General features: G+C 30.3%; 1 protein-coding gene across 3 annotated transcripts in view; it reads right to left on the bottom strand.

Annotated features, from left to right (window-relative positions):
- The window catches only part of fmt (phosphatase 6 regulatory subunit 1-like protein fmt), a 400,722-nt gene that overhangs the window by 297,701 nt on the left and 83,224 nt on the right, over positions 1–19,797 (bottom strand). For 2 of the 3 annotated variants that reach the window (XM_089598239.1, XM_089598237.1), the window contains exons 2-6: positions 18,532–18,611; positions 18,317–18,468; positions 18,112–18,233; positions 17,851–18,021; positions 17,607–17,770 (exon numbers count right to left, since the gene is read on the bottom strand). In XM_089598239.1, the coding sequence (XP_089454365.1) occupies positions 17,607–17,770; positions 17,851–18,021; positions 18,112–18,233; positions 18,317–18,468; positions 18,532–18,611 (689 nt within the window). Of the gene's footprint in view, positions 1–17,606; positions 17,771–17,850; positions 18,022–18,111; positions 18,234–18,316; positions 18,469–18,531; positions 18,612–19,797 lie in introns of those variants that run through there. The other variant, XM_089598238.1, reaches the window with a different exon arrangement.

Here is a 19,797-nt window from a genome sequence, read left to right on the forward strand (position 1 = left end):
CGTCGCTTTAACCCTCGTTTTTAACCCTAAAAAGAAAATTTAGATCGCCTTCAAGCTTGCGTCAATCATGACCCAACATCGTCTCCCAGTGAGGCATTAACGATATTTCGTGGCAACGAAAAAAGCGGTCTTGCCTGGCCAGCAGATCCGAAAAAGCCGAGCTCCTTGCTCGCAATCTTAATCACGTTAAATAAATCTAAGCGACAGATTCAACGCAACCATAGTTCCTGACAAGGTATGATTATTATTTTAAACACCATAAACTTACACAAATATTAATTTACTTGAGTATATTTTGTTTTTCTCATCCATGATTTACTAATGTATAAAACCCTTTGACATAATAAATCAGGTTATTTGCCGAAAGGCTTTTTCCTGCAATAAGCTTTTTTCATTTTATACTATCTTGTTTTAAATACTCAAAAATCATCCCTTAATTGAATTTAGAGAGCGACTTTTGAACCCTGGGGTCTTACTCTCTACATGGCATTTCATTTTTAATTTGAAAACAGCTGTGCATTCTTCGTTACATGGTGCCTCCTGTGAGGTAAATTAATGCATATAAATTTATCATGAGTTCTCTAATTTGTATTTTCTTTCTGGAGTTTATAAAATGCTCCATCACCTTCTCTATAAATATAACGAAAAAATGTATTTTATACGTAGTGTCAATGTACATCACTATAAATTTATGTGGTACTGGTATTTAGTAGTTAATATCGCCTACTACAATTTTTTTCTTAGAATTATTATTGTGTACGTAATATTATCCAAAAAAATTATTTAAACTTCTATACTTAGCATAACTTAATTATTTATTTAGATGGCTTATAACCCTTAGAGTTATGAATAAATTTGGTTTACCGTATTTCCTCATAATAGGTATTGCATCATGACCATGTTTCTGCATGCAAAGTGGTCCATCGACGTGAGTTAATAAAATTACAAAAAAATTTTAAACTTTATCTTTGATTTTTAAAATGTTTAGAATATTAGAAGCAGTCCTTATAATGTTATTTAAAAATCCTTGATAGTATTATACTCTTAATGTTTTTTAATTACTTGTCAAATAATTCATCCGATTATTTTCTACCAAGATTACAAATTAAAAAAAATATTGTGTCAATCTCTCGCTGTACAGCAACGGATTACAATTCTAACGTCGGGTCTGAAAAATAAACTGTTTGACTAATACTGTAAAATCAAAATATGTTTATTATATTCATGATTTTTGTTAGTGTCTGTGGTCAAACTTCGATCTCGCAATGTAAATAATAAGAAAAACACTATTAGATTTACAAATAATGATAATTTATTTAAGTAAGTTTGATTTAGAATATTGTTCGGCATATCTTTACTGTCAATAAAAATATCAAAATTTGAAATTCTTTTAAAGCTTCATACTTATATTTCGCCACATTCCGCTATTGTTTGTTTATTTTTCGTAAGTCTCTTTTTATTCTTGGTACGTAGAAAATACATTTCGTATAGTAATTTTTTTACGTTCCTGATTCAATACAAATAAATAACAAGGATTTTCATTCAAAATCTTTGTTAAAATTTCAATGGAATATTCAATCGATTTTTGTTTAATTTTAATCTCTTTCCAATGGCTGTAATACCATTATAAATGTATAACTGACTTCTTGTAGGGTATTTGACACTTAAAGCTTCTTGAAGAACTAGAAGTTACATGACCAACTTAAGCTTGTAGGAAGGAATTATAAACGTTTTGTTTTTTTTATGCAATACATTTGTATTGAATGTTTAAAAAAAAAAAAAAAAAAAAAATTATAGTACCTTATTAACTGTCTGAGGTTTCCATCACAAAATAACAACTGCTAAATGCTTTCATCGATTTGATCTTAAGGTAGTAAAATCATTTTACCATTACGAAAACAACGACTTTCAATTTTTTCTTCATTCCAAAACACTGCTAAACAATAACAATACGTATGGTTTTTATCACCAAAATAATTTTATCTCACATGGATTATGAAAATTCTAATTACTATCATAAATTGTTTTTTCACTTTATTATCGTTATAAAAATTATTCTTACATTTTTCTGGATAGTATTTGTTTTTTGAATAGCAATAGCATAAAAAAATTAAAATATCTACTTTTTTGACTAATAAGGGTTTTAAGTTGTACAAATATGCTTAAATCACTATAAACGAAAATTTGGAAGGTGCGTTTAAGTTGAAAAAAAATATTAACTTAGTTTACAATTTAAAGACACGTTCAATTAACTAATTTTAAATAACAAGCAATTTATTCAGTTATTGAAATGTATTTTTATAAACCGAACTTATAGGGGGGTGAGGGGCTACATAGAATCGTAACGGGCAGTTAAGAGAAGCGAGGAGGGCTAGGAGGGTGGCAAAATAAAGGTAAAAAAAAAAATTTCAAAGAAATTCAAAAAATTCATAAAATGTTCAACATTTTTATGAAGTTTATTAAGGAGGGGCTAAGGAGGCGTCTCAATTGACCCTCCTTACGACTGTACATTAATATAATTATTCACTATGCACCTATGTCAGATGGCGTCGTCGAGTGAGAGAAATTGGCCCCCGCTAAGATCGCCAGAATGCACAGAGCCTTATAGGAAAATTTTTTAATAAATTAAAAAAAAATTATTAAGAGTGAATTGACCAAATAAATCAGTGATTTGAGTGGGTATTATGTTAGTATACAGTAATAAATTTTGTTTGGTGTTGTCATGTGTACTAAAAGATTGGAAAAAATAAAAACATAGATTGTGACTATGATAACATACCATATATAAGTGCATGATACATGCTTTAACTTGTGTGAAGCTTAAAGAATACAGGTAATCCACGGAAACGTAATATAAATGTATAAGAGTTAACCTAACCTGTCGTGAGTATTTACGTTTTTGAACACTATGTTGTGAGAAATAGATAAATGTAAGCAGTACCTGTTTTTCTCAAGCTCCACACAAGTGCAAGCATGTATATGCACTCATATATGCTGTGTTATTACGGTCGCAACCCATGTTTTTATTTTTTCTAATCTTGTAGTACACGTGAAAACACTAAAAAAATATATTACTGTACACTAACATAATACACGATCAAATTACTAATTTATTTTGTCAATCCACTCTTGATAACCTTTTTTTTAATTTATTAAAAATTTTTCCTATAAGACTGCAAGCATTCTGGCGATCTTAGCGAGTGACAATTTCTCTCACTCGGTGGCACCATCTGACATAGGTGCATAGCGAATAAGCATATGTCAAAAAAATCTAACTTACGCAGAGACTTTAGAAAATAAAAAAGTTACATGGTAATTATGAGGACGAAATCGTACTTATGCAGACACTCCACATACCTTTCAAGGTTATTAGTTATTAGTGTATGTAAAATACGCAAGTGCCTTCCGTAAATATGTAGCATTGATTTTTTTGTAAAGCTCGTGAAATTTACTTTGTGAAAAAAAACTCTGTAGTGGGACATACAAAAAAACATAGTAAAGAAAAATATTTTACACGTATGGAACGTAAGAAAAAGTCTAAAAAATTGTAATATTTTAATAGAAAAGTGTTAATTTATAAATAATATTTTTTTTTAATGTGAGAAATGTAATGAGGGTTTTACAAGATAGGTTGGATTAAAACGTAACATAAAAAATCAAATTGTTTAACAACTTGAAAAAATTTTAGTTCAAAAACATATATAGTTTCCATCAGTTAGGTTATACTATTACTTTAATTCTGTCAAGTCCTTAATAAACTAACAATTTTATTGCTACTTTGTTAATCACATTTCTATGATCCAAAAATTAAAGGGGGTTGAAAAATTGTTATCAAGTGAAGAACAGCACATGTTTGAAAAAGGCAGAAAAAAATTAGAAAGAGATACCGTGGGAGAAAGCTTGCCCAACCATGATGGGATTAAAAATAAATTTTCTAAAAAGTTATGATATTTCTATAAAAAATTACCTTTCAACAAAAATAAAGTCAGGTTAGTTTGAAATGATGAATTAAGTTATTCATAAGAATTTTGAAAACTTATTTAATGGCGATAAATTGTATACTTTTAAATAAAGTGTAAGCCTTGCAAAGTTCCAAAATCAAAATCTTTAGTATAAAGAATTCAGGAATTTATTGAAGAATATCAATTCAATACGATAACTTCCATAAATTTTTATTGTTGTTGTAAAGTGATTTTCATGAGGATTATACAAACGAATCAATTTGAGCGAAAACAGTTTTAAAGAAACCTTCAGAAGCAAGCTTGCAAATAAATTAAAATTATAATCTTATATTACATAAATACGTATTTTGGAAAAAATTTGCATGAGTAAGAAATAAATAAAACTGATGTTTTTTCTTTACCTGAAATTAAAAACATCATTTTGAGCACAATTAAAATCATGAAAGTAAATAACATCGTAGCAGTAAATAATACGCCAAAAATATATACAAACAACAAATTGACAGCAACAGCTAAAGTTCAAAATGGTTTGTCTTGCAATAAATGTTTTTTTAATAAACTAAAAAAGAAACACAAAAATAATACTGACAAGATCCAAGTTGTCAGACGACAATTTTAATATAATTTCTGTATGCGGTTAAGTATGAAAAAATATTAGACACGTGTTTTTATCGGCCCTTACGCAATTCTAAGGGGTAAAAACCACACTTCAAGTTTACCCCCAAAAACCGTTTTTCCTAAACATCCCGGTTTCAACTCTATATTACATTATACAAAAAAAACTTGGAATTGTTATTCTGCAAAGGACAAGTAGTTTATATTATTTTAAGCAGCAGGGGTAGCATCCCCTATTTGTAAGGGGGTTGAAACCTATTTTTGTAACAATTATCTAATGAAAAATGATAGAATCACTATCAAAAAGAAAAAAAAATTTAAAACACAAAATTGAAAAATAAAGTTTAAGTATTTCAGAATTTTCATGAATCTTACTTTTTAAAGGGGTTAAGCACTCCTTTCAAAAATCAATGAATAATTGTTTTAAGTAATCCAAATTCGTTTAAAATTTATATATAGGACTTTTTCAAATCACTAAATATAAATTCGTCATAAGATTATATACATTCAAAATGGCGGATTCAATATGGTGGACAAAAAGTCAAAAAAGTTTTAATTCAAATAACAAATTGTATACTGGGGTTTTTCAGCTTGCTAATTACGAATCTTTTACAATTTTTAATAATTCAAAATACCTTGTGCATTCAACTATTCAGCTCCAAACTTCTAAGCCCCAGACAGGCCGAAGGACTGTGTATGTAAATCGCAAAATCCCAACCACTGAACCCTAGACAGGCCAAAGTCCTGTGTTCCTCAATTGATACATCCCAAACCCCTAAACACCAAGCTGGCGATAGGCCAGTGTACTTGAACCGCAAAATCCCCAAATACCTAAGCCCTCAACAAGCCTTAGGCCTGTGTGTGTCAACCGCAAAATGCCAAACTACTAAACCTTAGACAGGCCAGAGGCCTGTGCATCTAAATTGTAAAATGTCGAGCCCCTAAATCCTAAACAGGCCAAAAGTCAGTGCTTTTAAACTAGGAAATCTGTATAGCCTAGACAAGCTGGAGGCCTATGTTTTTGAAGCGCTCAACCACAAGCTCTTATACGCCAAACATGACAACAAACCAACAGAATGAATAACAAGCTTTTAGACTCTAAACAGGCTGGAGAGACCTGTACTTTTCAACTGATAAATTCTAAATTTTAAAAAAATTTTAAATTTTGTGATTTACAGTAATGATAATGATAAAAAAATGGCTTTAGCATAAAACTTGTTGCAAAAGTTTTGAGACGTGCTGAGTAGTTGTAAAAAAAGTTTTTAATACTTTAATTCACTACGTAAACCATAAGAAATCAAATTTTATTATTAATTAAATGTTTTTTTTATAAAACAATTAAAATTAATTTTTACCAGAACTTCAAATAGTTATGATATTAGTAATTATTAAAAAACTAATATTAATTATTAATTAAACTCAAAATTACTTAAAAAATTAAATTGATTGTTAATCCAAACAATATTCAATCAATATATTATTAAAAAAAGCTGTGGAATTTTGGACAAGTGGAAATAAAATGAAATGTTTTACCATGGTTTAACACCGATTCAAAAAATTGAAAACATCGAGACAGCTATGTAGAAAAAAAGATAAAATTAATGCAAATGGCAATGGAATAGATTATTTAAGAACAATTAAAAAAGAATCCTTGGAGAAATTTAATGCAGCAAGAAATAATAGAGTTGCTATCCATGACATTGGTGTTCAACGGTTTTCTGTAAAAGCAGCTTCAAAAACGACATTAAGGAGGCTCGAGGGGCCTCCATGCAAAAATTTTTTAAAAATTGATAAAGCTGAAACTTTACAATGGTTTTATTCAAGGTTCTAACTTTACGATGGCATCAAAAAATTGTGGGTCAACGACCAAATTTCAATATAATAGTAGTTTCAAAATTGTACATTTAGCACATGTCTTATGGGAACAATTCCGAAGTAGCACAATGAAACTGGCCACAAGCGAATATAAATATGTGAATACGCATGAAAAAGTGATAGCATGTACATTTTTTCACGTATTTAACGATAGCAGAAAAAATATCCAATTTTAACAAACAAAATCTCGAAATATTTATAAATGAAGTAAGTCAAATCCATATGTGCAGGTACAGAAAAAGCATATAAACACCGTAGAGGTCCGTGTGTTTGAGGATTCTAACCAAGCAATTCGTACTATAGATGTCACTTGCATATTGATTGTGCTCAAGCCTCCTTAACAGATTTTAAAGCATCAAAAAAAAGGCTGCAGCAATTTAAATATCAATACAATATAGTGTACAAAAAGATGCATTTCACATAGCTGTTAAAAATGCCATGAAGAAATAAGATTCAAAGCAAGTATAAAATTCACACCAAAGTGAATTGAATTATGTAATACACAGTGGCCGTAGACTAAAGGTTACAGGAGAAAAATATATAAAAGGAATCATTCAATTAGTATATTCAACTACCCACTCCTACACAATTCAAACAGTCATATCAGCTGAAGGAGAACTTCTGTCACATATTCTGTTAGTTATGCACGAAACAAATGGGGAATTCAGACCAGTTGTAAAACATAATTTATTTTAAGCTGGGGATGTGCATGTCATGGCTTCAAAATCTGGTAAATTAACTAAGGAACAATTAAAAAATTGGGCCAGATATATTTTTTCAAATAATAGTTGCAGCAAGCGTATTACTGTTAGATTCAAGAAAAGGTCACTGCTAAGATGTAATTTACCAAGTAAAACCAGAAACAAATGCTGTTGTACTTTTACAAATTTCTGAATGTACAACCAGTGAACTCGAACTACTTGATGTATATGGCTTCCATATATAAAAAAATTTTACACATACTTTTCAAGATACTGTCCTGCTTTTGAACGAAGATCTCATTTTACACGATAAAAACAACATAATTAAAATGCAATCACTTACACATAATTAACTGTCAAGTCCCAGATTCAAAAATTTATTCTTGTATGCTTCATATGCAGAAGGTTACTTTGTACTTTGAAGATCGGCCAGAGAAAGGACCGAACCAGAAAAAATTTTGTTTCAACTCTGATAATGTAAAACGCGACAGATATGGTAAAAGGACTATTGTAACGTGCTCGTGGTGCAAAAAAAGCATTATGTTTAACCCATTTCCTCAATAATTATTATTATTCCAAATTATATAATGAGTCATTCTACTATAATGAGTAAAATTTTAAAATTATTGAATACATAACAATTAAAAAAAATACATACGAATCAACGAAAACATTTAATACAGTTCTAGATATATTTATTTTTAAATTTTATTTCTTATTTATGAGATGATCGCAGATTTCTTTTGCATAATAGAAGTAAAAATTCTGTCTACTTTTGTACAGCAATGATGTTAACTGTTAATTAAGTGCAAAAATAAATAAATGTTGCGATTTACACATCAAATGTTATTATCTAGATGTGTGAAAGTCCGTTCTAAAGAAGAATTTATTAAATTACTAATTTACTTTGCACTTTTCACTCATTTCTTTCTGTTATTATTTTCGTTATAAGTAAGACAAATAAATCAATAAGTTAATAACTTAATACATAACATAAGTACTATGAATATTCAAGGAAAAAAATACAAAATAAAACCTATTTTCCAGTACACCACAAAAAATAAGATTCTTTTCTATACGTAGTTTGGGAGATGTACAGTTTTAATGGCAGACCATTGGCTTGAGGGGGAAGTAACCCGATTAGAAATGAATCCACGCGGCGTGTACGGCCCACTCACGTTGCCGGAGGCCCCGTGTACGGTCCAACTAGCGGGCCATGCACGGCCTGTTTACCGCGTGTGATCAGGTACGTGTACGGACAGTACACGGCTGCCGTATGTTACGGCTCCCATGGACTGCCCGTGTACTACCCGTAAGGCTGTGTACTAAAAATGACTAGCAGACAGAGTAAATTGCATGCATTATTGTTTTTTCTTTTAATTTTTTAAAGTAATCTTCTAAAGTAAGCTATCTTTAAATTATCACTAGCATCACTTGGATCAAGTTTTTCAACTTTATATTTTTCAATCAGATTTTCTTTGAAAAATGTTTTGTGTGATAATGGTAAAGTATTGTCTATTAATTAAAATTTTTTTCATAAATAATCAATATGACCATTTGGAGGCTTACAATCTTTCGCATAATCTTTTAAAATTTGTGCAATCGATTGCTTGCATTCCAAATTAATTTTAATGCCACTTTTAACATCAGATTCACTTTCACTGCTACATGTCTCAAACCTATATTTATGATCAAAATCTTCTTCACTAGCACTTTCATTATCACCATCTATTTCTTGTATGCATTCACTTTGTTCATTTTCAATAGTTTATTTATCTTCTAAATTACTTTTAATATTTTCCTCCATCACATGAATTTTATTAGTTAAAACTGTTTCACTATTTTCATTATCATTACTTGTTTCTTTATTTCTTTTTCTAACACATCTCATGTGTAATAAATGTCTATTCATACGTTTATTTATTCTGTCACCCATTGTAGATTTTCTAAAAATACACTTTTTTTAATGACTAATTTTACCTATAGTATTGTTATGAAGACACTTAATATCAAAAAACGTTTTAAAATAGATAAAAAAGCGTTTGTTAGTTTTAATTCAAAGTTATCATATTGATACAAATACTCACTTACATATGATAACGGAAAGATAATAAAATTGAATTCTATTATTCAAATAACACTTTTTGCTCTGGTATCTTGTAGATTGGTCGTGCCTTATTTGCAAAACATAGTGTTTAGCATAAATTTAACCGCTTATTTTTGCTCACCTTCATAGCTATATATAATGTACGGACCGCTTACGGTCAGGATACGGGCAGTACACGGGAGCCATGAGTGACGGGTGCCGTGTACTGTCCGTACACGTACCTGATTACACGCGTTACACGGGCCAGGAGTATTATGTCCGGCGTACCGTCTACGGCCCGAAAGGTAGTCTCCGGCGGGCCGTAGACTTTTTCTAATCGGGAGGGCTCCCATGCTGTATAGTTATAAAAAACATACCACTGGCCTGTTTGCGGCTTAGGAGTTTGGAGTTTTGCGGTTTAAAGTCAAAGGCCTTCAGCCTGTCTGCAATTGAAAGGTTTGGGGTTTTGCGATTTAAAAACACAGGCCTTTGATCTGTCTGGCGCTTAGGGTTTACGGGTTTGATTGTCCGAAGCAACAGCTTTCGGCCCTTCTGCGTTTTAAGGGTTTGAGATTTTGCAGTTCAAATATATAGGTCTACGGCCTGCCTGGAGATTGGAGATTTAAAATTTTGCGGCTTACATGTACAGGCCTCCAGCCTGTCTAGGGCTTAGAAGTTAGGGATTTTGCGGTTTAAATACAGAAGCCTACGACCTCCCTGGGGTTAAGAAATTTGGGATTTATGAATTGAGGAACAGAAGTCTTCGGCCGGTCTGGGGTTTAGGGGTTTTGAATTTTGCGGTTTACATGCACAGGCTTCCAGTCTGGTTTGGAATACAGTTTTTTATTAAAATTAAACTTTTTTGACTTTTTGTCCAGCATTCAGGACCCACCATATTAAATATACAAAATCTAATGAAAAATTCGTACGGGGTCGTCCACAAAGGACTGTCCGGTCGTGGACGAGGGGGGGAGTTTGCCAAAACCGGACACAACCGGACAAAGGGGGGGGGGGTCTTATCAATCTGGACGTCCAGAACCAATATATCAATCAAATATTATTGGAAAGCGGAATAGAGAGTACCTTTGCCATTTGAAAATGCCTCAAGGAGAAGAGGATGTGGAATGGGTGGACGTGGAGGACCTGGAAACGGATGCAATCGACGAATACCGGCCTACAGACCATGCAACTCTCCCGGTCGCAGAGCCTCTCACTAATTGGCTACAAAACCCTTGGGAAGAAGAATGACCCTCCTTATTCTAACATTTTATCGTGTTTAGTTCGAACATTTTTATCACGTATTATCTCCGATTCTTTCTACAACGCATCACAACTTCAGATTATAATTATTAATTTATTTAAGTGTATAATTTTTTAAAAATACATTTAGTTTTGACTTAGCAAAATTTTGAAATCCAATAGAAACACATGTCTGTGTGCTTTAAGCTTTAGTCATGTCATACTAAACGTTCGATACCACTCGCTGTTTGCTTGTGTATTTATTTATTTTTAATTTTTACTTAAAAAAATTTTTTTTCTTAATTTTAAAGGTGGTTTTGGACGTCCAAGAGTAGGGGGGGGTGAGCAAAACCGGACACAACCGGACAGAGGGAAGGGGGGGTCATTTTTAGCCAAAACGACCGGACGGTCCTTTGTGGACGACCCCTAATTAGTAACCTTAAAATCCTTGTACATAAATTTCAAACAAATATCGATTACTTGAAACATGTATACGAACTTTTTTTTTAAGGAGCGCTTTACTCCTTTTGGAAGTAAAATTTATGAAAATACCAAAACAAGTCAACTTCACTTTTTAAGTTAGTGTTTCAAAATTTATTGTCACTTTTTTTAGTATTTTTATGTTTTTTCATTCGATAATTGGTACAAAAAAGGGTTTTAATCCCTTTTAAAATAGGGAATGCAACCTCTACTGCATAAAATAAAGTTGGTTACTTGTTCTTTGCACGAGAAATAATCTTTTTTTTTTTGTAATAAAATATAGAGGTGAAGCCGAGATATTTAGGAAAAACGATTTTTGGGGGAGAACTTTAGGAGTGGGTTTCACCCCTTAGAACTGCGTATGGGCTGATAAGAAATACGTGTCTAATATTTTTTCACACTTGACCTCATATCGAAATTTTATCAAAATTGGCATCTGACAACTCGGATATCAGATGCTACCTTTATGAGATGACTGAAAATTTAAATACTGATAAATTAAAATGAAATTGCACAGAGTATTAAGCCTTAAGAATTGATAATATTTAAGAAAACTAATTTAACATAAAATGATGAATAATTTGCCAGATAAGTTGGAAAATATTTATATGGAATGCGTAAGTTGTATTGGAAGTAACGTGACGAATAAACAACTAAAAAATAATAGTAATAAAGCTAAAGAGATTTCATAAGTCACACATACAAATTTAAATGGGCCAAAAAATTTAGTAGTTTACAATGAAAATATACACTTTTTTATATTTTTTAATAAATACACCAAATATGTTAAACTACATAGCATTACAAACAAATCAGAAGCATTTAGATGTCTTATCGATTATGTAAATTTAGTAAAAAATAAATCTCAAACAAAAGTAAGCAAATTACAATGTGATGATAAGAAAGAATATTTATTTAAAGAAATTAACAATGTTATGAGATTTCAAGGTATTAAACAATCTTCATGCCCATTAGATGTGCGTGTATTAAAAATTGTAGCAAAAAAGTATAATAGATCAGCTATGGACATAGGTAAATCTTCAACGAAAGAGGCAAAAATAAATCTGACATACTAGCCAGAGGGAATAAAGAAGTCGCTTATTGAAAAAATTGAGCTAAAGCTAACACGATCTTAACTTACATACCTTTTAAACTACTTTTTAGTATCAAGCCATACGTAAGACATTAAAAAATTTACGGTCGACAAAAGCTCGTAGAAAAATCAGAAGTCAGAAGACACAATAAGTATAATGATAAAGCAGAGTTAGGGATATTAGTAAGCTATGCTGGATAAAGCTACAAAGTATTTGTAAAAAAAAAAATAATAATTTCTAAACATGTTATAGTTATAGACTGTAGAATAGAAATAATTTGATGAAAAGATAATCTAGAAAAATATAAACATACAAGCGAAAGTACATCTGAGAAAATAAAATTAAGAATTTTTTAAATGATGATAATGAATTTGAAAACGATTAAATCAAAAATGATGAAAGCGGAGATGAAAATGTAAAAAAAAGTTTTAAGTCTAATCTAAGTACAAATAAACTGTCATATTGGGATTCCAAAAGGTCACGTGACTCTCGCCATATATATAGTCACTTAGGGGAAAAATAACACAGGCCTTATAACATACGTAAAGTATATGAACGCAAACGAGCTAGCAACAACTTTGAAGACGATTTAGTTCAAACAAGGAAAAAAATTGCAATAGTTAATAAATACTAAAACAAATTTAATGCAAAAAAAAATTTAAGGATTTTTCTTGATAGACATAAGTAAAACTTTTAAAAAATATTTATTTTACCATAAAAACATATCATAAAAAATCTTAGATCATTTCATGGAAACGTTTTTTACATAACCCATTTTCCAAAAATCTGAATTGAGCATGTAATCTTATAAAAGAATCACGGAAAATTGTATTTCTAAAGAAATGATGTATAGAAATCTCGTAATTTTTTTGTGTGATATACTACTAGTAGATTAACATTATATAATATTTTTTATTGGATCCACAAGATAGATTTTTTATGAAATTAGAAATAATGGTTGAAGTATGCGTAAACACGTATAAATAAGTAATTCCATACCAGCAAAAAATTCCTAACGTTGCTGCATGTTTGCGCTTCCTGCATTTCTCTGAACTTCCCCCGCTAACTGTGATAAACGTATAGAGATATTATTAATAGAGTAGAGGAGTGAGTACCTAACGCATAAGTGTAAATATCTCGTTGGAACAGAAAGACAGAGAATGAAAGTATCTTCCATCGCCCCACCTACAAGCATGAAAACTTTGTAAGTATATCTATACATAATGGATCACTTCATTTTCCCTCTCTTTCTACAGACAGGACAAGTTTTAAGTCAACTCCCCTACTGTATTAGTAATATCTCTATGGATAAACATCATTAATCAAAAATCATAGGTGGGATATTTGTTAGAAAAAACTGACAAATAATCGTAGATTTCATACCAGGGGCGGACCCTATTTTTTCTACTGAGGGTGCATTAAACTTCCAAATGTTTAAAAAACCACTAAAGTAGAAAAATAAATTTTAAATGTTAAAGAGGAATAAAGAAATAAGAATAGAAATATACATAAAACAATACTATAAGTAGTAGGCTTTTAATAGAAAAAGTACATAGAAAACGAATGTTCACCAGTTGGTAAAACGCAAATACTAAAAGTATTAACAATTACCTTAATATAGGTGATCCAAATTTCATAAGGAGTAATTACGATTTTTGTTTGCATACTAATAATAATAATAGGAAGATATTAAAATATTTTTGATGAGTTGTTAGTCTGTAGTAAGAAGTAAATAAAATACATTAAAATAACATACAAACAAAACTTATCAAAAAATTTATAGAGAACGATTGAGAAAAAGTTAAAAATTATATTGGTGTTAAAATTGAGTATGCAAACAAAAATACTGTTATTGATCTAAATCAAGAAAAACGTATTTTTTCATAGAGTCATTCTTTTATCATAAAGTACACCGTTAAAAATGTAACTGTGAAAATAAAAAAAATAAGATTGTTGCAAAGGACAAACAAAATACAAAAAATTAATTGACTAACTTCTGTATATAAATGCAGAAATTAAACCAGGTATAACAAACAGTACAAACTATCGAACTAAATTAAAAAATTGTTACAATAAGACGCATTGTAAAAATACAACGGAAGTGTTAATTATTAAGAATGCATAATCAAGTACTTATTTTGGAAAAATTATGAACAAATTTAACGAAATTTTCAACATTTTCAAAGTCTCAGATTTATCAGAACCTAAAATCCTCTTTATTAGAAGTTTTTCAAATGAACCATACAAAATGGAATTTAAAATTCTAGTAAACATACATGAACACAAATTAGAGGCAACCGCTATAGCTGCGTGTGTAAATTTTGCGAAAAAATAAAACTACATTTAAGTAAAACATTACCATGCAAACAAAAATTATAAAATTGAAAATCTAAATATTGTAGAAATTGATTCCAAAAATAATCTAGATAATATATCTTATATATAACTAAAAGTCTGAATAAAAAAAGTCAAATAGAAAAAAGATAAACACAAAATAGGGTGAAAAAAAAAATTTAGTGAAATAAAAAAAATAAAATAAAGTGATACGATAAGAAAAAAATTTGTAAATAGGCCGGATTATATATTTAAGAAGGTGTGTTGTAAAACATGTGAATACTATAAGAATGTCTGTATCACCATTTCACAGGAGAAGTCAGGCAACTTCAACAAAGCGTGCATCACTCTGAGTTAACGAAATTGTTTAAGCTAAATTACATTTACGTTATTATTATTCTTACCTTCATTTCAATACGTACAAATCAAACTAAATCAAACTAAGTAATGTTTACTTTAGATCGTTACTACAAGCAAACTTCACATCATGAATTTTATGTGGTGTTGCGTGTAAGTGTATAGAAACGTTGAGGCATTATTATAACATATTTAGTTTACGCGTACTAGAATTAAAAGATAAGAATTAATTCTTTTGATTTTTTTTTAATGTTCAGGTTCAAGATAGTATAATATAGGCATATTGAAAGAGCACTACTAAGTAAAGTTTTCCATTTTTTATGAGCACTATAATTTGTCGCTCAATATTTACTAACTGTTTACGAACTTTTTGCTCTAGCGAGCTAATAATAAATTCACATACTGCTAGTCTAATTTCAAGCTAGCACTGCTCTCAGCGTACAAAAAATGTCTTGAAGAGGACTATCGCTGGACAGCCAGACGCTGGGCTGGCGATGAAAATAACAATAGCGCTGTCATTCAAAGACAGATAAATGACGAATTTGAGTGCTTGTATGATTTCTCTTAGCCGATTCTATGTAGAAATACACTAAGTGTAGTGCTAGCTTGACGTCTTTGAATACGTTTATCACTGGATATGTACGTGTTGGGCTCGCTTAATATACCTGTATTGCACAAAAACTATGCTGCACTAAAAAAAAAGTTTCATCAGATTGGAAGGCAAAGGATTTATTCAAAAAAATATAATACATGGACACCGTATAAAGACTTCAAAAAATTATTAAATTTTAAACTTATCTTATCAGACTTACTTGGCCTGTATTTTTAGTTAAAAGGTAATTTTTAGGAGGTATAATTTACTTCAATTAATTTTTAGTACATCGATAACATTTCGTTTTTTTAAAAAAGAGATCTATCAATTATAATTCTGAAAGCTGTTATCGATTTTAATATTCAGAATGTAAATGATGAGTATTTTTTCATACCGAAATATATTTTGTAATTTATCTTAAATATTTTTTTTAAATAAAAATATTTAATTATTACATCTGTAAGTTTTTAGTAACACAATGTAATCTATTTTATTAACAATTAAGCTATATCATAGCCACCACTCAAGAATTGTATAATTTTAAAATTACAATATTTAGTCATTTAGTCAGTTCCCTTAATCTTTAAAAATTAGATATCTATACATGTTACTTGCGCACATGATAATACGGAATAATCGATCGATTAACAGATAAAATCTATTGATGACTTGATTGTACAGATCACATTTCTCTTGGTTTATGAGCAGTCACATTTGCTTAGAACTTTAGCACTGCCACGCAGAATTTAGTTTGGTCGCAAGCAGACCTAATCTGAAAATAAAGTGCAGCGAAACAGTTCAACTTCTACTGAAGCAGCTTTATCGACCCAAGCAGCTACCTATTAAGCTAGGTTAGCCTGAGATACAAACAGAAACTGCTGGTCAGCCCCAGACAAGTGTAACTGGACACAAACTGAGCAAAGCGTGCTTCGGAAAAAACAAGTGATTGATGCAGACTATACTTTTATATACGGAGAGCAGCCATAGTTCTTCCTCTATAACTGATGCATAACGGAATCTTTGACATGTATTATTAATACTTATAACCAACAGTTCTTTATTTAAACATACGTTTTCTTACCTACAGTAAGTAATGTAACCTACACATTTGCCTGGAGCTGCAAAACAGTTTCTGCTTAGCTCTCATACTAACTTAGTTTGGCAATTAGTTGCTTTAGTAGTCTAAGCTACAACAGCCACACAAGGATACTTTATTGACCACACTCCGTTTTTAGTAATGCTTTTAAGTAACTAGAAAGTAAACTAATCATTGCTTGTAAGGCTAATTGTTGGCCAAGCTGAAGACAAGGTTGGCAAAGACACATAAGAGGTGATAGTTTATTGTATGGCAAAGAAGCGTACGCTTTTTTTTGCATACGTTGCCTTGTACAGGCACAGAAAACTCAAATCTTTTAATAGAGAAATTAAAAGGAAGCAACGAAGAAATTAAGGTAATAATAAGGAGATGATATACTAAAGAATGCTAGACGGAAGATAAACGAGGGCAAGGTATTTTTATAGTCTGGTGTGTTGGGATACTTTGGATAAAAATTAATCAGAATTAAAAAAAATTTTTTCATAAAATCTACGACTTATGTATTCAATACTTTATCTGCTAACGCTATATACAAAAAGTTGGATGCTATTAAACAAGTTTTTAACCATTTTAAAACAATCTTCAATGTTTAGAGTTTTAACATAGCACTGGAAAGAAAAACTTACTAAAAAAAAAAGTTATATTTTAATAAGCTTCAATAATTCTGTATCAAACATTTTGTTGTAGGGAAGGCGCAATAATTTTGTTTATGCTTGAGTCATGCATATGTTTTTTTTTACCAAAGGATAAAAGCGGCAGTTGCAGTTTGCGTAAAAAAATAAAAATGATTTATAAATATTGCAAAAAAGCTTGGCTAACTTTTTACCTAAACACATTATCCCTAATATTCATACAAAAAACACATCTTTCTTATGTATGCACTTATGTCTTTTTTATTCGTAATTGAGTAGACGTAAAATATTTATGTGCTGATAAGAGTGAATGTAAGGATGAAAAAAAAAAAAAAAAAAAAAAAAAACATTTTTTGTGCTAAACTAGTCTACTTCTGAGCCTACAGAAATAGCTGAAAAACATTAAAAATTTGTTTTAACGTAAATTTTGTAAGAAATATAAATATATTGACTTCACTATAACACGTTATTGCTGTTTTTCGTTCACAGAATATAGAAAAGAATTGCAATAAATTGAGTAATTAAGAATAAAAATATATTTACGATTGCAATGTGCGTAACATTAAGTCAGGTCGTTTTTCTGGTTCTATATGTGGTAGTTTTATGATATCACAAAGTAATTGTGAAGCATTAGCATGTTTTTTTTCATCAGAAGATGAAGACAATAGTTTTACTAATCTTTGAACAAACTGTTGATCATCAAACCACTAAAAAAATTAATTTTTACTAATTATATAATTCACATGAATAAATTTGATTAATCCATTAAAAGAGCTTACTAACTTACATTTAATACGTTCTGACGCATTTCATCACCTTCAATTTTAGTAAGAAGTATTAGAATTAAATCCATAATGGCAGAAGTCTGTATGTGTTGTAGTAATAAATCAACACAATTTTTGCGACTTTTAAGAGACTCTAAAACTTGAAGGCACACAAACTGATGAGAAATCCAGTTCTAAAAAATATTGTAAATTAAACAATCAAAAATTCCTTTTACATGCTAGCTAAAGATAAAGTTTATTAAAATCTTGTTGAAATAATATACCTGATCCGAAGCTCTTCTTAATAGTGAATGAATTGTTTTACTAAAAAAAGACGCTAACAATGGATTTAAAGGTTCTTCCTTATCAATGAAAGAATATAGTTTGGATAGTAGTATCTCATTACCTAATGGACCAGTAAAAATAGAGTAAATTTGTTTATTTTATTCACGATTTTTGTAGGATAAAACAAATTAAAATCTAAGTTACTGGCTAATTTCTCGGTCAGGACAGGAACATCACTGGTGAGTAATTCACAAGCAACATTTGAATATTTATAACGCCAACGTTCTTCCAAGTCCATAGAAGGTTCTTCCGTTATCAAATTTACAAGTTCTTCTAAAGTTGTTGATCTTGTTAAACTGAAATTATAAGTTGCATAAATTTTTATTTATTTGAATAACTATGTAAAAATAAATACTTACTATTCAAGTAACTTTTTATTTTGACTTTTACATTCTTGCAAAATATCTTCAGCATCCATTAATTTATGTAATGTTATATCCTTCAACACAAACAGAAATTTGACTATCAGAGAAATGCTCATAAGGTATGAAAGCAGTTTTTATAATTTTTGTGAATTTTGAAAAATGTATACAAGCAATAATTTTTTTATTTTTTTATTTATTGTAAAAGTAACAAACTAATGGTTGAAAAATCAATATTTTATCATACACAGGGAAGCTAATCTGCTAAAGTATACTAATTGTTAAGTTAAAAAAAAATCATTTAATTAAAAAAAAATTAGTTTATTAAATGAATGACTTACTTATTGATGCAATTTATAATCACATTCAATTAATTATGAAACAGTAAATAAACTTTTACATCAAAAATAAGTTACAAATCATACCATAACAAAAAGTACTCGAATTTTTAAGGAGAATGGATAAGGGACTCAGTTTGGGTGCAAGAGGTCGGTGGTTCAAATCTTGAATCAAATCATCAAACATTTAAATTGTTAATACCGATTTTTGGAACAATTTTACGAAAAAACAAGTTTCGGATTCTGCTGGCAAAAATACATCGAGAATGCTTACTCGTTCTCGTGGAAGTCAATTGGCTACGAAAACCCCCCTAGCTGCTGTACTAATGTGCTATGTTGATATTTATTGCCCACTTCAGTAGATAATGGAGAGTTTGTTGATTGCTTGGGAAACTGTTGATATTATATAACAGGTGTCATTTGATTCGATATCGATCAGCGTTTTTTGATACGGGACTGTGTGGATTTTTTAAATGATCGCTTTAATAAAAAGTTTGTAGATGTTGACATGGCATTTACAATTAGCAATTTGTAGTTTTTTCACATATCTATACGATATGTGTTTGTTTGACTCTTTTTTTTTACAGGATAAACGTTTTTGCTCAGAAAATTAGACTATAATAAATATTCATTTATCCTCAATATTATCAATCATCGGCTATTAGAGTAAACTTTTTTCCTTCCCTTGACGCATATTTCTTGCTATTGCTACGTCCAGCGTAAAAAGCAGGATACATTTTTGAAACTTTAGCCCTAGCAACCCAATGCCGTAGGCTGGGTAGTGCTTTGATCGAGGGGTCTGGATTATTCGGCTGGGTTGGTACGAGGACAGGCGTTGAACCCACTGTCACTCTCACGTGGATGCCTGACTCTTCCTCGAAGGGAGAGGTCTAGCTCCTGACTGGCAGCTTAAGGTTGTTTGATT

Source organism: Copidosoma floridanum, unplaced genomic scaffold (genome assembly GCF_036245765.1).
Source record: "Copidosoma floridanum isolate Cflo_tuat_1 unplaced genomic scaffold, Cflo_Japanese_pri ptg000006l, whole genome shotgun sequence".
Lineage (NCBI taxonomy): Eukaryota > Metazoa > Arthropoda > Insecta > Hymenoptera > Encyrtidae > Copidosoma > Copidosoma floridanum.